General features: G+C 36.5%; 1 protein-coding gene across 2 annotated transcripts in view; it reads left to right on the top strand.

The window, feature by feature from the left end:
* The window catches only part of SLAIN2 (SLAIN motif family member 2), a 70,076-nt gene extending 56,690 nt beyond the window's left edge, over window positions 1-13,386 (top strand). For both annotated transcript variants that reach the window (XM_043447679.1, XM_043447678.1), the window contains 2 exons: window positions 8,571-8,889; window positions 10,363-13,386. In XM_043447679.1, the coding sequence (XP_043303614.1) occupies window positions 8,571-8,889; window positions 10,363-10,429 (386 nt within the window). In that variant the 3' untranslated portion in view covers window positions 10,430-13,386. The remainder of the gene's footprint in view (window positions 1-8,570; window positions 8,890-10,362) is intronic.
* Window positions 13,387-14,797: the final 1,411 nt, after the last annotated feature.

Here is a 14,797-nt window from a genome sequence, read left to right on the forward strand (position 1 = left end):
TAAGTCATTAGCAAAAAGCATAAAGCAAGAAATGTGCATTAAAATGATGTGTAACATAACCACCTTTATTAAGAATGTATTCCAGTATCAAATGGTAAGTTTCAGCAATGTAAAAAACCTCAGTTATGTTTGCACCAACCTAAGTCCATTGTTTTCTTTTCTTATTTATTATACTCGCTGGAACTTCTAGCACTGAGTTGCATAAGAGTGATGAGAGCATATATCCTTACCTTGTTCCTGATCTTAGAGGGGAAGCATTCAGTCTTTCCTCATTAAGTATAATGTTCAGTTCAGTCGCTTAGTCATGTCTGACTCTTTGCAACCCCATGGATGGCAGTATGCCAGGCCTCCCTGTCTATCACCAGCTCCCAGAGTTTACTCAAACTCATGTCCATCACGTCGGTGATGCCGTCGAACCATCTCATCCTCTGTTGTCCTCTTCTCCTCCTGCCTTCAGCCTTTCCCAGCATCTTTTCAAATGAGTCAGTTCTTTGCATCAGGTGGCCAAAGTATTGGGGCTTCAGCTTCAGCATCAGTCCTTTCAGTGACTATTCAGGACTGATTTCCTTTAGGATTGACTGATTTTATCTCCTTGCAGTCCAAGGGACTCTCAAGAGTCTTCTCCAACACCACAGTTCAAAACCATCAATTCTTCGGTGCTCAGCTTTCTTTGTAGTCCATCTCGCACATCCATACATGACTACTGGAAAAACCATAGCTTTGACTAGACGGACCTTTGTTGGCAAAGTAATGTCTCTGCTTTTTCATATGCTGTCTAGGTTGGTCATAACTTTTCTTCCAAGGAGCAAGTCTCTTTTAATTTCATGGCTGCAGCCACCATCTGCAGTGATTTTGAGCCCCCAAAAATAAAGCCAGCCACTGTTTCCACTGTTTGTCCATCTGTTTGCCATGAAGTGATGGGACCAGATGCCATGATCTTCTTTTCTGAATGTTGAGCTTTAAGCCAACTTTTTCACTCTCCTCTTTCACTTTCATCAGGATGCTCTTTAGTTCTTTGCTTTCTGCCATAAGGGTGGTGTTATCTGCATATCTGAGGTTATTATTATATATTGTTTATATAGTTGTATAGTATAAGTATAATGTTAGCTGTAGATTTTTTTGTAGGTGCTCTTTATCAAGTTGAAGTTCCTATTCCATGTCTTTCTGAAAATTTTGTCATGAATATGTGTTGAATTTTGTTGTCAATTGCTTTTTTCCATCAATAGGTAGGCTCATGTAATTTTTCTTCTTTAGCCTGTTACTGTGGAGGATTATGTTGATCGATTTTCAAATATTGAACTATCTTTGCATCCTGGAAAAAAACCCCACTTGATCATGGTGTATACTTTTTTAATATATCACTGAGTTCTTTGTCCTTATATTTTGTTAAAGAGTTTTATGTCCATACTCCTGAGGGGTATTGGTCTGCAAGTTTCTTTTTTGACACTGTCTTTTTCTGTGGTTGATATTTCATAAAATGAATTGTGATTTATTCTTTCCTCTTCTGTTTTCTGGTAGAGACTATATGGAATTGGTATTAGTTCCTCTTTAAATATTTGGTAGATTTTTTCAGTGAAGCTGTGTGTGCCTGGAGGTTTCTCTTTCAGAGGGTTTTGAGTTATTAAATTCAGTTCAGTCAGTTCAGTTCAATCACTCAGCCGTGTCTGACTCTTTGCAACCCCATGGACTGCAGCATGCCAGGCCTCCCTGTCCATCACGAACTCCCAGAGTTTACTCAAACTCATGTCCATTGAGTCGGTGATGCCATCCAACCATCTCATCCTCTGTCGTCCCCTTCACCTCCCTCCTTCGATCTTTCCCAGCATCAGGGTCTTTTCTAAGGAGCTGGTTCTTCGCATCAGGTGGTCAAAGTATTGGAGTTTTAGCTTCAGCATCAGTCCTTCCAATGAATATTCAGGACTTATCTCCTTTAGTATTGCCTGGTTGGATCTCCTTGCAGTCCAACGGACTCTCAAGAGTCTTCTCCAACACCACAGTTCAAAAGCACCAATCTTTGGCGCTCAGCTTTCTTAAAGTCTGACTCTCACGTCCATACATGACCACTGGAAAAACCATAGCTTTGACTAGATGATCCATTGTTGTTAATCAGTTTCCTTAATAATTATATGGCCATTCAGTTTATCTGTTACATACCAGGTGAGTCATGGTAGTTTGTGCATTTTGAACAGTTGATTCTTTCCATCTAAATTGTCAAATTAACATGTAGGGTTGTTCTCAGTACTCCCTTGTGATCCTTTTAATGTCTCCAGGGTCTGTAGTGATACCCCATTTCACTACTGATACTAATACTTTGTATTTTCTCTCCTTTTTATTTTATCAGGCTTGTCAATTTTGAAAGAACTGTCTATTTTGTTGATTTTTTTTCCTGTGTTTTTCTATTTCCAGTCTCATTGATTTTTGCTCTTTATTATTTTCTTCTGCTTGCTTTGAGTTTTTTTGCTCTACTTTTTCTGTTTTTGAAGTTAGGAACTTAGATTACTAATGTAAGATGTCTTCCTAATTATGACCCACAAACTTTGATATTTTGTATTTTAATTTTTATTCAGTTGCATATATTATAAAATTTCTATTCAAGTATATTATTTGGTCTTCAAGGGGTTTTTGAAATCTTTGTTACCTTTTAGTTATTGATTTCTAGTTTCATTGTATCATGATCAGAGAAAGTACTCTTTGTAATTTCAGTTTTTTTTAAAGTTGTTAAAGTTTGCTTTATGGCCCAGGGTATAGTCTGTCTTGATTTGGCTTCTGTGGACACTTGAAAAGAATGTGTGTTTTCCTGTTGTTGAGTGGACTGTTCTGTTGATATGAATGTCAGTTAGATTCTATGATTGGTGGAGGTGATGTTGAGTTCTTACATACGCTTGCTTGGTTTCTGTCTGGTTCTATTAGTTGAAAGGGGGATGTTGAAATCTCCAACTGTTGTGGGTTTGTCTATTTCTCCTTTCAGTTCAAAGTTTCTCCTTCACATGTTTATAGCTATTGGCTGCCTTTAGTATGTACACATTTAGGATTTGCCTGTCTTGGTAATTTGACCCTGCTTTCATTATGTATTATTCTTCCTTGTCCTGTGTAATTTTCTTTTTAATTATCTGATGTTAGTGTAAACATGCTTTGCTTTTTGTATTGTTGGCGTGATATATCTTTTCCATCCCTTAACTTTCAACCTCCCTATATTTTTATATTTGAAGTGAGTTTCTTACAGACTGCATGAAGTTAGGTTATATTTTAAATGCATTTCTACCAAATCTGTCTTAATAATTGGTACAGATGGGTCATTTACATTGCGTGTAATTATTTGTATACTTCAGTCTGCCATTTTATTTGTTGTTTTCTGTTTGTTTTCCCTGTTTTTCATTTCTGTTTTCTTTTTCCTGCATTCCTGCAGGTTACTTGAACGTTCTTTAGAATTCCATTTTGACTTACAATGTTTTTTCCCTTTCAGTTTTATTGAGATGTAATTGGCATATAACACTGTATATATTTAAGGTATACAACATAATGATTTGATTCCCATACATTATGAAGTGATAACCAATTAAGTTGAGTGAACATCCATCATCTCATGCAGCTACAAAACCAAAAAAAATTGATGAGGACTCTTAAGATTCACTCTTTTTTTTTTTAAGATTCACTCTTTTAGCAGCTTTCATATATAACATACAACAGTTAATTAAATTCTATCAATACATTATATCCCTGGTGCTTATTAATCTTATAATTGGAAGTTTGTACCTCTTGACCAACTTTGTTTGATTTTCTCTCCACTATAGCAACCACAGATGACGTAAATGCAGTGTCTGAGTGCATGTGTGTGCAGTTACTGTTGTGGCTGTGTTGCATTGTGTGCGTAACACATACACGCGTCAGTCTCTCACAGCTCAGGTGGTTAAGGATCCACCTGCAGTGCATCTGCCCGCAATGCGGAAGACCTGGGTTCGATCCCTGAGTTGGGAAGATGCCCTGGAGAAGGGAAAGGCTACCCACTCCAGTATTCTGGCCTGGAGAATTGCATGGACTGTATAGTGTATGGGGTTGCAAAGAGTCAGACACAATTGAGCGACTTTCACTTCACTTCACTTCACTGTTGATGGTACCATTTTATCAGTTCAAGTATGTAAACCTTACCTTTTTTCATGTATCTTTACCCTCACCCTATTTATAATTGTCTTAAGTATTTACTTTAATATTTCCAATGACATTAGTCTTATAAATTTTTCTTCAACCTGAAAATATAATTTTGAAAACTCAAGGAGAGGGAAAACCTGTGTGTCTGCCTATATTTTTGTTTACTTTGTTCTTTCTCCCTTTCTGGTATTCCAAGTTTCCATCTTTTTATCATTTTCTGCCTGTTTATAGAACTTGTTCAGCTGGATTTTCTTGGCAGGGGGGTGGGGAGGAAATGGGTTTGCTGCCCACACATTGTCTTGGTTTTCTTGTCTGAGAATGTCTTGATTTTCCCTTAATTTTTCTAGGATATTTTCTCTGGATATAGGATTCTGGGTTGACATTTCTTTTCTTTCAACTCTTGGAAAACTTATGCCACTTTTCTTCTAATCTCTCTTCTGGGTTATGATGAGAAGTCCACTGTTGTTAAAAATTCATCTTCCCCTATGGGTTATGTGTTATTTCTCTCTCTGACTTCAAGAGAGAGAAGTGTTTCATTTTCAAAAGTTTAACTGTGATGTGTTTTGACATGGATTGTTTTGGATTTATCTAGTTTAGTGTTCTCTCAGTTTTTTGAGTCTGCAGGTTTATGTCCTTCAGCAAATACGGTGAGTGTTCATACACGGAAGTCATTGTTTCCCACTGTACTTTTTGTCCTCTCTTTCTCCTTTCTTCCTAGTACTCCAGTGACATACAGATATCAGCCTCATGTAACCCCACAGGTCCCTGAAAATTCTGTTTCTTTCTTTCTTTCTTTTTTTCTATTGAAGTATTAATAGTTGGTTTACAATGCTCTGTTAATTTCTGTTGTACAACAAAGTGATTCAGTTATACATGTATATACATTTTAAAAAATTCTTTTTAATTATGGTTTTATCACAGGATATTGAATGTAGTTCCCTGTGCTATGCAGTAGGATCCTGTTGTTTATCCACTCGATATATAATGGTTTGCCTCTGCTGATCCAAAACTCCCAATCCATCCCTCCCCCACTCATTCCCCCTTGGCAACCACAAGTCTATTCTCTGTGTCTGATTCTGTTTCATAAATTGGTTCATTTGTGTCATATTTTATATTCCACATATAAGTGATATCATACGGTATTTATCTTTCTCTTTCTAACATATTTCACTTAGCCTGATAATCTCTAGGTCATCCATGTTGCTGCCAATGGCATTATTTCATCCTTTTTTTTACAACTGAGCAGTATTCTCTTGTGTATATGTAACACATCTTATTTATCCATTCATCTGTTGATAGATATTCAGGTTGTTTCCATGTCTTTGCTATTATGAATAGTTCTGCTATGAACTTAGGGCTGTGTTTATCTTTTGAATTGTAGTTCTGTCTGGATGTTTGCCTAGGAGTGGGATTGCTGGATCATATGGTAGATCTATTTTTAATTTTTTGATGATCCTTTATACTGTTTTCCATAGTGGCTGCATCAGTTTACAGTGTAGGAGGGTTCCTTTTTCTCCACACCATCTCCAACATTTATTATTTTGTAGAGTTTTTTGTTTTGTTTTGTTTTCCATTTATTTTTATTTGTTGGAGGCTAATTACTTTACAATATTGTAGTGGTTTTTGTCATACATTGACATGAATCAGCCATGGATTTACATGTATGTAGAATTTTTTATCATGGCCTTTCTGATGGGTGTGAGGTGATACCTTACTATAGATTTGATTTGAATTTTTCTAGTAATTGGTGATGTTGAGTATCTTCATGTGCACATTGCCCATCTGTATGTCTTCTTTGGAGAAATGTCTATGTAGGTCTTCTGCCCATTTTTCAGTTGGTTTGTTGTTTTTGCTGTTCAGTTTTATGAGCTGTTTGTATATTTTGGAAATTAAGCCCTGTTTGTCTTATCATTTGTAAATAGTTTATACCATTCTTTAAGTTGTTTATTCATTTTGTTTATGGTTTCCTTTGCTTTACAAAAGCTTGTAAGTTTGACTATGTCCTATTTATTTATTTTCACTTTTACTTTTATTGCCTTGGGAAACTTTTTTTTTTTAAGTCTGTTTTCTCTCCACAAGCTGCAGGGTGCAGCCAAAAATAAGAAGAAGAAGAATAGAATTCCTAAAGTTTTTTTTTTTTAAGTTTTTTCTAGCTCTTCTAAAACTCTTTTACTTCTCACCTCGTGTTTATATATTTTTTTATATCCTTAAGCTTGTATGTAATAGTTTTTATAAAGTCCTTGCCTGGTAGCTCAGTCATCCCTGTGACTTTTTAATCTGTTTCTCCTGACTAGGCTAATTTTTAGCCTAGTTTTGGTTATCACCTTACAGGTTCTTTATATGTCTACTAGTTTTTATTGGTTAGTAGACATTGTGAAGTTTTATATTCTATGCTAGATTTTATTATCTAATTTTAAATAGTGTGGACTTGGTTCTGGTAAACAGCTATTTATAGATTAGTGTGATCCTTATAACAAGGATCAGCAAACACTTTCTTAAAGGACCAGATAGTAAATATTTTAGGATCATGGGTGATGCAATCTCTGTTGTAACTGTTAACTACACTTTGTAGCTGGAAAGCAGCCATAGACAATAAACATGAACATACGAATGTTGCCATGTTCTAATAAAACTTTGTTTACAGAAGCATTTTAGTTTTCCATGCGTGGTAGCTTGCTGATCCCTGCTTTGGTGGATTTTTTGCTGGGTTTTGTTAGAATGGATTTAGAATCATTTTATTCTAGAACTAGTTTATTCCTTTGAGAGTGTCCCTTGATTGCCCTGAATGTTTGGCAAGGATTCTCTGCTCTAACTGGTTGAAACTCCAACGTGTCCTAGTGCTGTATAAGCTTTGGAAACTATTCAGCTTACTCCATGCTTGCTTTGTTCAGTCTTATGGAGCTTTACTTGGTGCATGCACAGCTCAATATTCAGGCAGAGGTTCAAACAGACCTGAGTTATAGAGGTCTTCTGGAGCACCTCCCTCCTCTAAGGTACTTTGCCCCTCAGATTCCAGTTTTTGTCTCCTCAACTCAGCAAGGTAACTTTGATATTCTCTAGATCCTCCTCCTTATCTATAATCCAAAAAATCCACAACCCTCCACACCGCCCCCCCCAAAAAAAAAGCCAGAGTGCCAATAGAGCTCATCACATTTATTTTCCTTCTCTCAGGAATTACAGGCCTGTACTGCCTGTTGTTCAGTATTTGAAAATCATTCTTATGTATCTTACCCAAGTTATAGAGCTGCTTATAGCAGGAGGGTAAGCCCTGCCTGTTTTTGTCAACACGGTCGGAAGCTCCTATTGTGGTTTTAAAATAAGTATATTGATTTCATTCCGAACAAGATTTTCTGGGGGTGGTGCTTGGGCCCCTCGTCCCTCATTTTAATGTCCCTTGGGATTTTGACACACAGTCAGACTTTCTCTCTATTCATACCCTAGGCAAAGTAATGCGGGTTGGCAGAGAATAGGGAGACTCTGATCTCTTTCTCCCTTTCCCTCGGAACTCTCCTTCCCTCACCCCACCTGTCATTCACTCTGAACCCCCACCCCGGAATTCTTCGTTAGGTAAAGCATGTTAAGGTAATATTTTTTATTTATATTGTATGTAGGCGTTCATAGGTATTTGAAGAAACCTTCCAGGGGTGATTTATCCAAATAGAATAAACAGGAAAGGATGAATGAATCCCTCAACATCTGAACTTACAATGCTAATGGACCACCACAATAATAAAATTTACTTTGAAGTCTTATTTTGACAAAAATCACTTCAATTGCACATTTAATCCTTTTGTGTATCATTACTAGTTTTACTATGTCTTTTAACTAACTACTTGGTAGAATTGACGTTCCAGCAAAACATACCATCTCTATCTTATGACTTCATGTAGTTCTTGATATGCCCCTAGATTTTAACTTCCCTACTTGCTGAAGCACAATAGAAGCAGGCTCAGTTTCTAAATTTTAAGTTACACTGTAGATGAGAGAGGACTTACTTTCCAGATACTTGATATGTGTTTACCTGACTGTTTCTTTGAGGGGAAAGTGTATTTGAAATTCTAGTCAACCATCTAGTAGCCAGCACTTTTTTCAGCTCTAGAAGGTGGCTTAGGTTGGTTGCCCTGCTGAAACAGAATGCTGCGGTGTCTTTTCTGTTACTGTGGATTCCTAGCTGACCTAGTTAAAAATTAAAACACTGTTATCAAGGATATTTACAGTCCTCTGAGTAAGGACTTGGTTACTTAAGAGCTGCTAGTGATCTTGATGTAAATGTATATATTACCCCAGAAATATTCTTTACTCCTTGCATTTCTATAGAATGAATTTTCAGGAATACAGATGTACTGGTGCCCAGTCATAAAGCAGCAGTTTCACTTGCATTTGGTTTCCACTGAAAATGTTGATTTTTCTTTGCCATTCTGCAGTACCTTCTCCAGGTAAATTCCGCTCCCCTGCAGCACCATCTCCTTTGGCTCTCCGGCAACCAGTAAAAGCATTTAGTAACCATGGCTCTGGTTCTCCTGGTAGCCAAGAAACAACACAACTCATGCAAACCACTTCCTCACCTGGGCCTCCCATGGTTCAGAACACAGTCCCAGCAAATCCTCCCAGCAATATCAACAGCGCTGCTCTAACCAGACCTGCAGGGACAGCTGTGATGAGAAGTGGCTTGCCCAGACCCAGTGCCCCTTCTGCTGGGGGCATACCAGTGCCTCGCAGCAAACTTGCACAGCCTGTTCGCAGGTAAGTGGCAAATACTCTGTTTTGACCTTCTTGAGTATAGGAAAATGGGTAGACGGGAATTACCTTCAGTTCTGCGTTTGATAGTGAAGATCAGGAGTCCTGGTGGGTTCCCACTAGAATCATTACAATTTGAATAAAACATTACTTTCAGGAAATTCTCACTTGGGACATTGGGGTATTATATCACTTTGGTTCAGATTAAATTTGCGCAGGTGCCTGGTATGATTAAGCATCTTGATGAATTCCTAGGAAAAATTGTTAGAACCACTCCATCTGGTTGTGGTATTTGTTCATTTTGAATATAATGATATTCAGTAAAGATATTAAAAGCATAGTAGAACCTACAATGAGATTTAAGATAAAACTTGTAGCTGTCAGGTCTGAGTGTATAATCCAGGAGGTTGGTTTTCAAATCTCACTACAGTTCAGAATCTTCTGTGGGATTTATCTAAATATAGAGGCCTAAGTTTTGCCCACAAAGAGTAGATCTGGTGTGAAGCCCCAAATCTGTAGGTATGCTGTTTTCAAATTTGTTTGTTTAATCCTCAGATGATTCTGAGCCTACCCAGATTGGGAGTCATATATGTGTAGGCATATCTGTACCTTTCAAGAATGTGCTTACCACCATCAGTAGGTATTGACTATATTAAACTTGAAATATTTATTTGCGTGAAAAAGGTGCTTTTGTGCCACAAGCATTGAAACCGAATTAACCATACTTCTTTTATTCTGAGATAATACATTACATTTTTGAGTTCAGTAGAGTACAACAGTTTTTCAGTCCCTGGGTCAGGATGATACCTTGGAGGAAAAAATGGCAACCCACTCCAGTATTCTTGCCTGGAGAATCTCATGGACAGAGGAACCTGGCGGGCTTCAGTCCATAGGGTCGCAGAGTTGGACGCGGCTAAAGTGACTTAGCACGCACATGCACACCTTACTTAATTTTTACTATAGCATTAGACATGTAGGTACTGTTATTATGCCTGTTTTTCAGAGGAGAATATTAAAATTTAATGAAGTTAAGTAACTTGCCTGAGATTTCAACTAGTAAGACCTACAGTTCCAAGTATGTCTGACTTCAGAGTCCTTTTAAGCACTATCCCATTTTGCCTCTCTAATGATGGTGGCACTACACCGCTAATAACACATTCATTAGTTTACCCCTCAAATAAGTAATAAGTTTGGTGATCATTTGGTTGGAAAAGACCAGACAATCTTTTCTCTTACTGCAGTGGCTGTATTAACAAAAAAGAGCTTAGTGCAGTCACCTGATGCCTAGTAAAACTTAAAAGTTGTGGACATGCCTAATGTAGAATGGTTGTGCTAATAGCTGTTTAGAGGTTTGATCTCAACAGTCCCCTGGAATATTGGATTGTGTTGCAATCTACAAAGTAATTGATATGTGTGGAAGATAGCATGGTAATGTTCCATAAAACCTTGCAAATCTTCTGTAAAATTGCTTTATTTCAGATCCTTGCCAGCTCCTAAGACCTATGGCAGCATGAAAGATGACAGTTGGAAAGATGGCTGTTACTGACCAGCAAAGAAAGGAATGCAGAAGTCCACAGCTTCATGGATGCCCCTTCACCAGGCTAAAAGACAACTTTTATATGCAGACTGTTCAGATAAGACTCGGGATTTATAAAATCCCAGCCCTCTCTGTCTTAATTAGCACAAATTGACAGAGATGATCAAACAGCACTTTAATGACATTTGACATCAGATGTGTTTGGTAATCATACAATCACTCTCCATGGAATCACTTTTAGTTTTATTTAATAGCAACTGAATTGATTTTTTAATATTTGACAGAGGCCAATATCTGGGCAAAAAACTAATGGATGCCAAAGAGAAATGCCCATCTGTAAATGAGAGCATACCTTTGTGCACAAGGTGAATTCTAGCTATCCAAAACTTCACGTTCAACCTAAGTTACTGTATACATAGTATCAATAAATATTTGTGTTAATGAGAACTAATATTCTGACTAATTATCTAAAACGTTTCACTAGTACTCCAGGAAACTATATTGAGATGGAAGGGGACAGGGTGGGAAGAAACCTGGGCTAGAGATTTAAAACACGATGCCTAAATTTGGGAGAATCCTATAAATTATTTTTTGCAGATTCATTAGAAAAATTGTCATTTTGCTTAATCTTAAGTTTTGGATGTAGCTCACATATCACCACCACCAGATAGTGTTACACCATGCATCCATCATGTTGCATTGACACATCAGACTTCTGTGTGTTTGTTTTGATTGCCAAAAGGGCTTAATATCAGTTGTACAATCTTTCTAAACTTTATAGCTCCTGGCTCAGGAAAGATAGCCTTTGCTATTGAAGCCAACTTCTTCACATGCTGTTATCTGTTATAGGACTAAGAGATCTTGTTTTTATTAGCAGGTTTCCATGATGGGAGAGAGCAAGTAGTGTGTGTCTTCATTCTTGATACAAAGAACACCACTTCAGTGCTCACCACCTGGGACAGAACCATACAATGGGGCGGGGGAGGGGGGGGGCTGTAACCTATGCACCTAATGTCCAAAAACTCTGATAATGACAGTTGTATTGTTACTATTAATTGACCTAGCAGCCTATTATGTGGTGGGATATTATAGCCTGCTGAGTCCTATTTAAGTTGATCCGCTTTAAACTGAGCAACTGTTTCAAAACACCCTTTGAAAATATGTCCCTTTTAGATTCTGTCTGACGTCAGTTTTTGCATTTGGGGGTACAAATGAAACCTACTACATATGACTCTAACCTGTTAAACACTTGCTCTGTGATGGCCCTTATGTATATCATAGAAATAACTAATTTGGATTTTATTTGACTATTACCAAACTAAAGCTTCCATCTTCTGCAGACATCTCATTTTTTCATGGTGAGGTCTGTTTTTAAATATTTAATTTGTACAGCTCTAAAATATTGGCAGTCTAAAGGATTTTAGATATTTGAACATACCTTCATCTTCTGTTAGTCAAAGACTTTCTGTAAGTTGGCAAAAGAAACTGAGAGAGAAATGGGAAGCTTATATTCAGGATAGCACTGAGGTTTATAGGTTGAGAGAATGATGAAACTTTTACTACGATCAAGACCGCTGTTCTGCCATGATGGACACCATGGTAGTCTTTATTAGCTTGACCAGTAAGGAGTCATTCAGTTAGCACAGCTGCTGGAAGCTTAAACTGCCAGTGCTAGTGTATTTTGGTGTATGATGCAAGGAAGAAATTTTATTCTTGGATTTGAGGGTGATGGGGGTGGGTCAGGAAAGGATGGCGCCAGAATTCCACATATAATGATGAACTTAAAAATGTTGCTTTTCAGAGGAAGATAACGCATCTGTTTCGGGTAGAGGGGTATCTCTTGTAAAAATCTAAGTAAGTAAAAGAACTAGCCACTGTCTTTTTTAAACCATGTATACACAAGAGGAAAAATAGGTCTCAGTTTTCAGTGCAACATTGCAAACAAAAAAAAAAAAATGCTGCAATCTAATAATTAAAAGGAATTTTAACTCTTACAAAATACCCATTATATTTTTAAGTTAGATTATCAGTTTCAAAAGGAATATTCAGGTTATTTAACTTTGTGTTTTCAATGGCTGCATCAGAAAAAAAAAAGTCTATTTTTCTTTAATTAAAATTTTCATCACTTGTTAAGAACATAATGGATCTGAGTTAGGTAAAGTATAATTTTACCTGCTGTTATACTACCACAGACTATTGGCTTTTAGTTTCCTAAAGAGAAAAATTGCCTTTTTACTAGAAAGCCTTTGTGTATTGCCAATTTTTCTGTTTGGGAAAAATCTAAGGATTCGCTGTGGTTACTCTTACAGATGAAATGTGGATTTGATAAACTAGTGCCTATGATTTTAACTTATGTTTGATATATAGTAGTAAGGGTTTTATGAATGTTGATTATTTTTTTGTGCCAACAGCCCAGAATTGTCACTTATATGTGAGCAGAAAGCTATGAGCTCTGCTTCCAAAGTTATTTAATTTTTCAGTGTTTGAATGTTATTTTTTTTGTAAGTGTGTTAATAAAAGTGTAAAGAATTGGAAAAATATAAATATTCTTAACTCAAGCATTTGCTGGATCATTTTTCTACAAAACTTGTTTGTATAATATAAAACACTCTTTGAAGGGTTGGCTTTTTTTGGTTTTCATACACTGAAAATCACATTTTGTAATACTGGGGACCATTCATAATTGTCAGATACTTTTTAAAATTATCTCAATACATCACTTTTATAAAAACATTTTTCTGAAGGAAATAAGATACATATGTGTCCCCAGGTGTTTGTATAACTTTAGAATGCTCTAGACTATGTATATTTAACTTTTTATTGAATGTACAGGCGTCCATTTTTGACTACGCATGGTCCTTTTAGATCACATGAAGTTTGATTTGCAAACATTTCTATAGCCGAACTTGTATGTGTGGTTGCCTCCTTAATAAACAACCTGACCATAATGTTTATTATTAAATTTATATTTGTTATTTCAAGTGTTTTATTAATTTATGGGTACGGTAAGATCTACCCTCCTTTTCGCCAGTTGCTTACAATTGGTAATAATAAATATCTCAGTTGATTGTTTTTTTAAACGCAACCCAAGCCACATTGTCCTTTCAGACTTGATCGGTGAAGTTGGAATATATCGTGCTGTATTCTCTCTGTCCTAATTACTTCATATATGGATTTTGATGGGTGAAATTTGTAGTTTACTCAAAACTGGTACGTTCCTGTAATTTTTTAACTTGCTGTGCATTGTTATCTAGTTAAAAAAAGATAGCATACGTAAACTTGCAAAAACACCATTATGTAAGAGGATCCAGGGACTTCCCCTGGCGGTCTGGTGGTTAAGAATTCCGTTTGCAATGCAGAGGATAGGGGTTATATCCCTGGTCGGAGAGCTGGGATCCCACATGCTGTGAAGCCTGCGTGCCACAATGGAAGATCCCACATGCCAGAACACTGACCCAGTGCAGTCAAATAAATAAATCCTTTTTAAAAAAGGATTATACCTTAAAAAAGTATACAGAAGAGGAAATTAATACTTTTCAAAACCAAATATGCATATTTATTTAGTTGATCATGTGCATCTTTCTCTTATGGGTGAATGGAAAAAAAATCAAGAATTGTATACTATTTTATTAGTTCCCTGCGTCCTTTTTGGAAGTTTTCACAGTTCTCTGTATTAAAATCGGTCCCACTAATGAGTCATAGAGACATGATACCTTCATGCTTGACTTTTCTCCCAAGTCAATCTAAAAGTTTTTAAGAATCTTTTTTTAAAGAATCATTTAAAATTGAATGTCATTATACTTGTAAATTCATGAGTGAAAAGTTTACTTAAGCTTTTTATATACCCAGTGCAACAGAAAAAAATATATGGTGGTTCTTGTGAATTATTTGCTATATCCAAGTTTAGCTTTGAGCTACAAAAGCAAAACAAATGATAGTGAAACTAACTTGGAGGAAAAAAGTGTGTTCATATGAGCATGAAGCCAAAGTTAGCAACCACTAACATATTTTTAATTATCCTGAATAACTCTGAGCAGACTAAATGGCCTCTGTTTACTGGTAAAAAATGGGACAAATTTTCCTCATGGACCTCACTTAATACAACTCAGTTAAAAATGTTAACTGTGTTCTAATTTCAAACCAGTTCTTTACACTGTGTAACTTCAGTGTTTTCTTTTTAGATAGAAGGGAAGAAAGCTTTATTTCTAATGATTTTCAAAATAATAGGCTCATTACTTTTTTACTTAACTGAAAATATTAAGAAACATAAAAGGGGAAATGATCCCATACATCACCTTTGGATCCTGCAATCCCTCCTTCCAGAAATAAAGATTTAAGTGCTGACCTTAACATGGTTATAAAATAACAGATATCTCC

This window comes from Cervus canadensis, chromosome 26 (genome assembly GCF_019320065.1).
Source record: "Cervus canadensis isolate Bull #8, Minnesota chromosome 26, ASM1932006v1, whole genome shotgun sequence".
NCBI classification, from domain to species: Eukaryota; Metazoa; Chordata; class Mammalia; order Artiodactyla; family Cervidae; genus Cervus; species Cervus canadensis.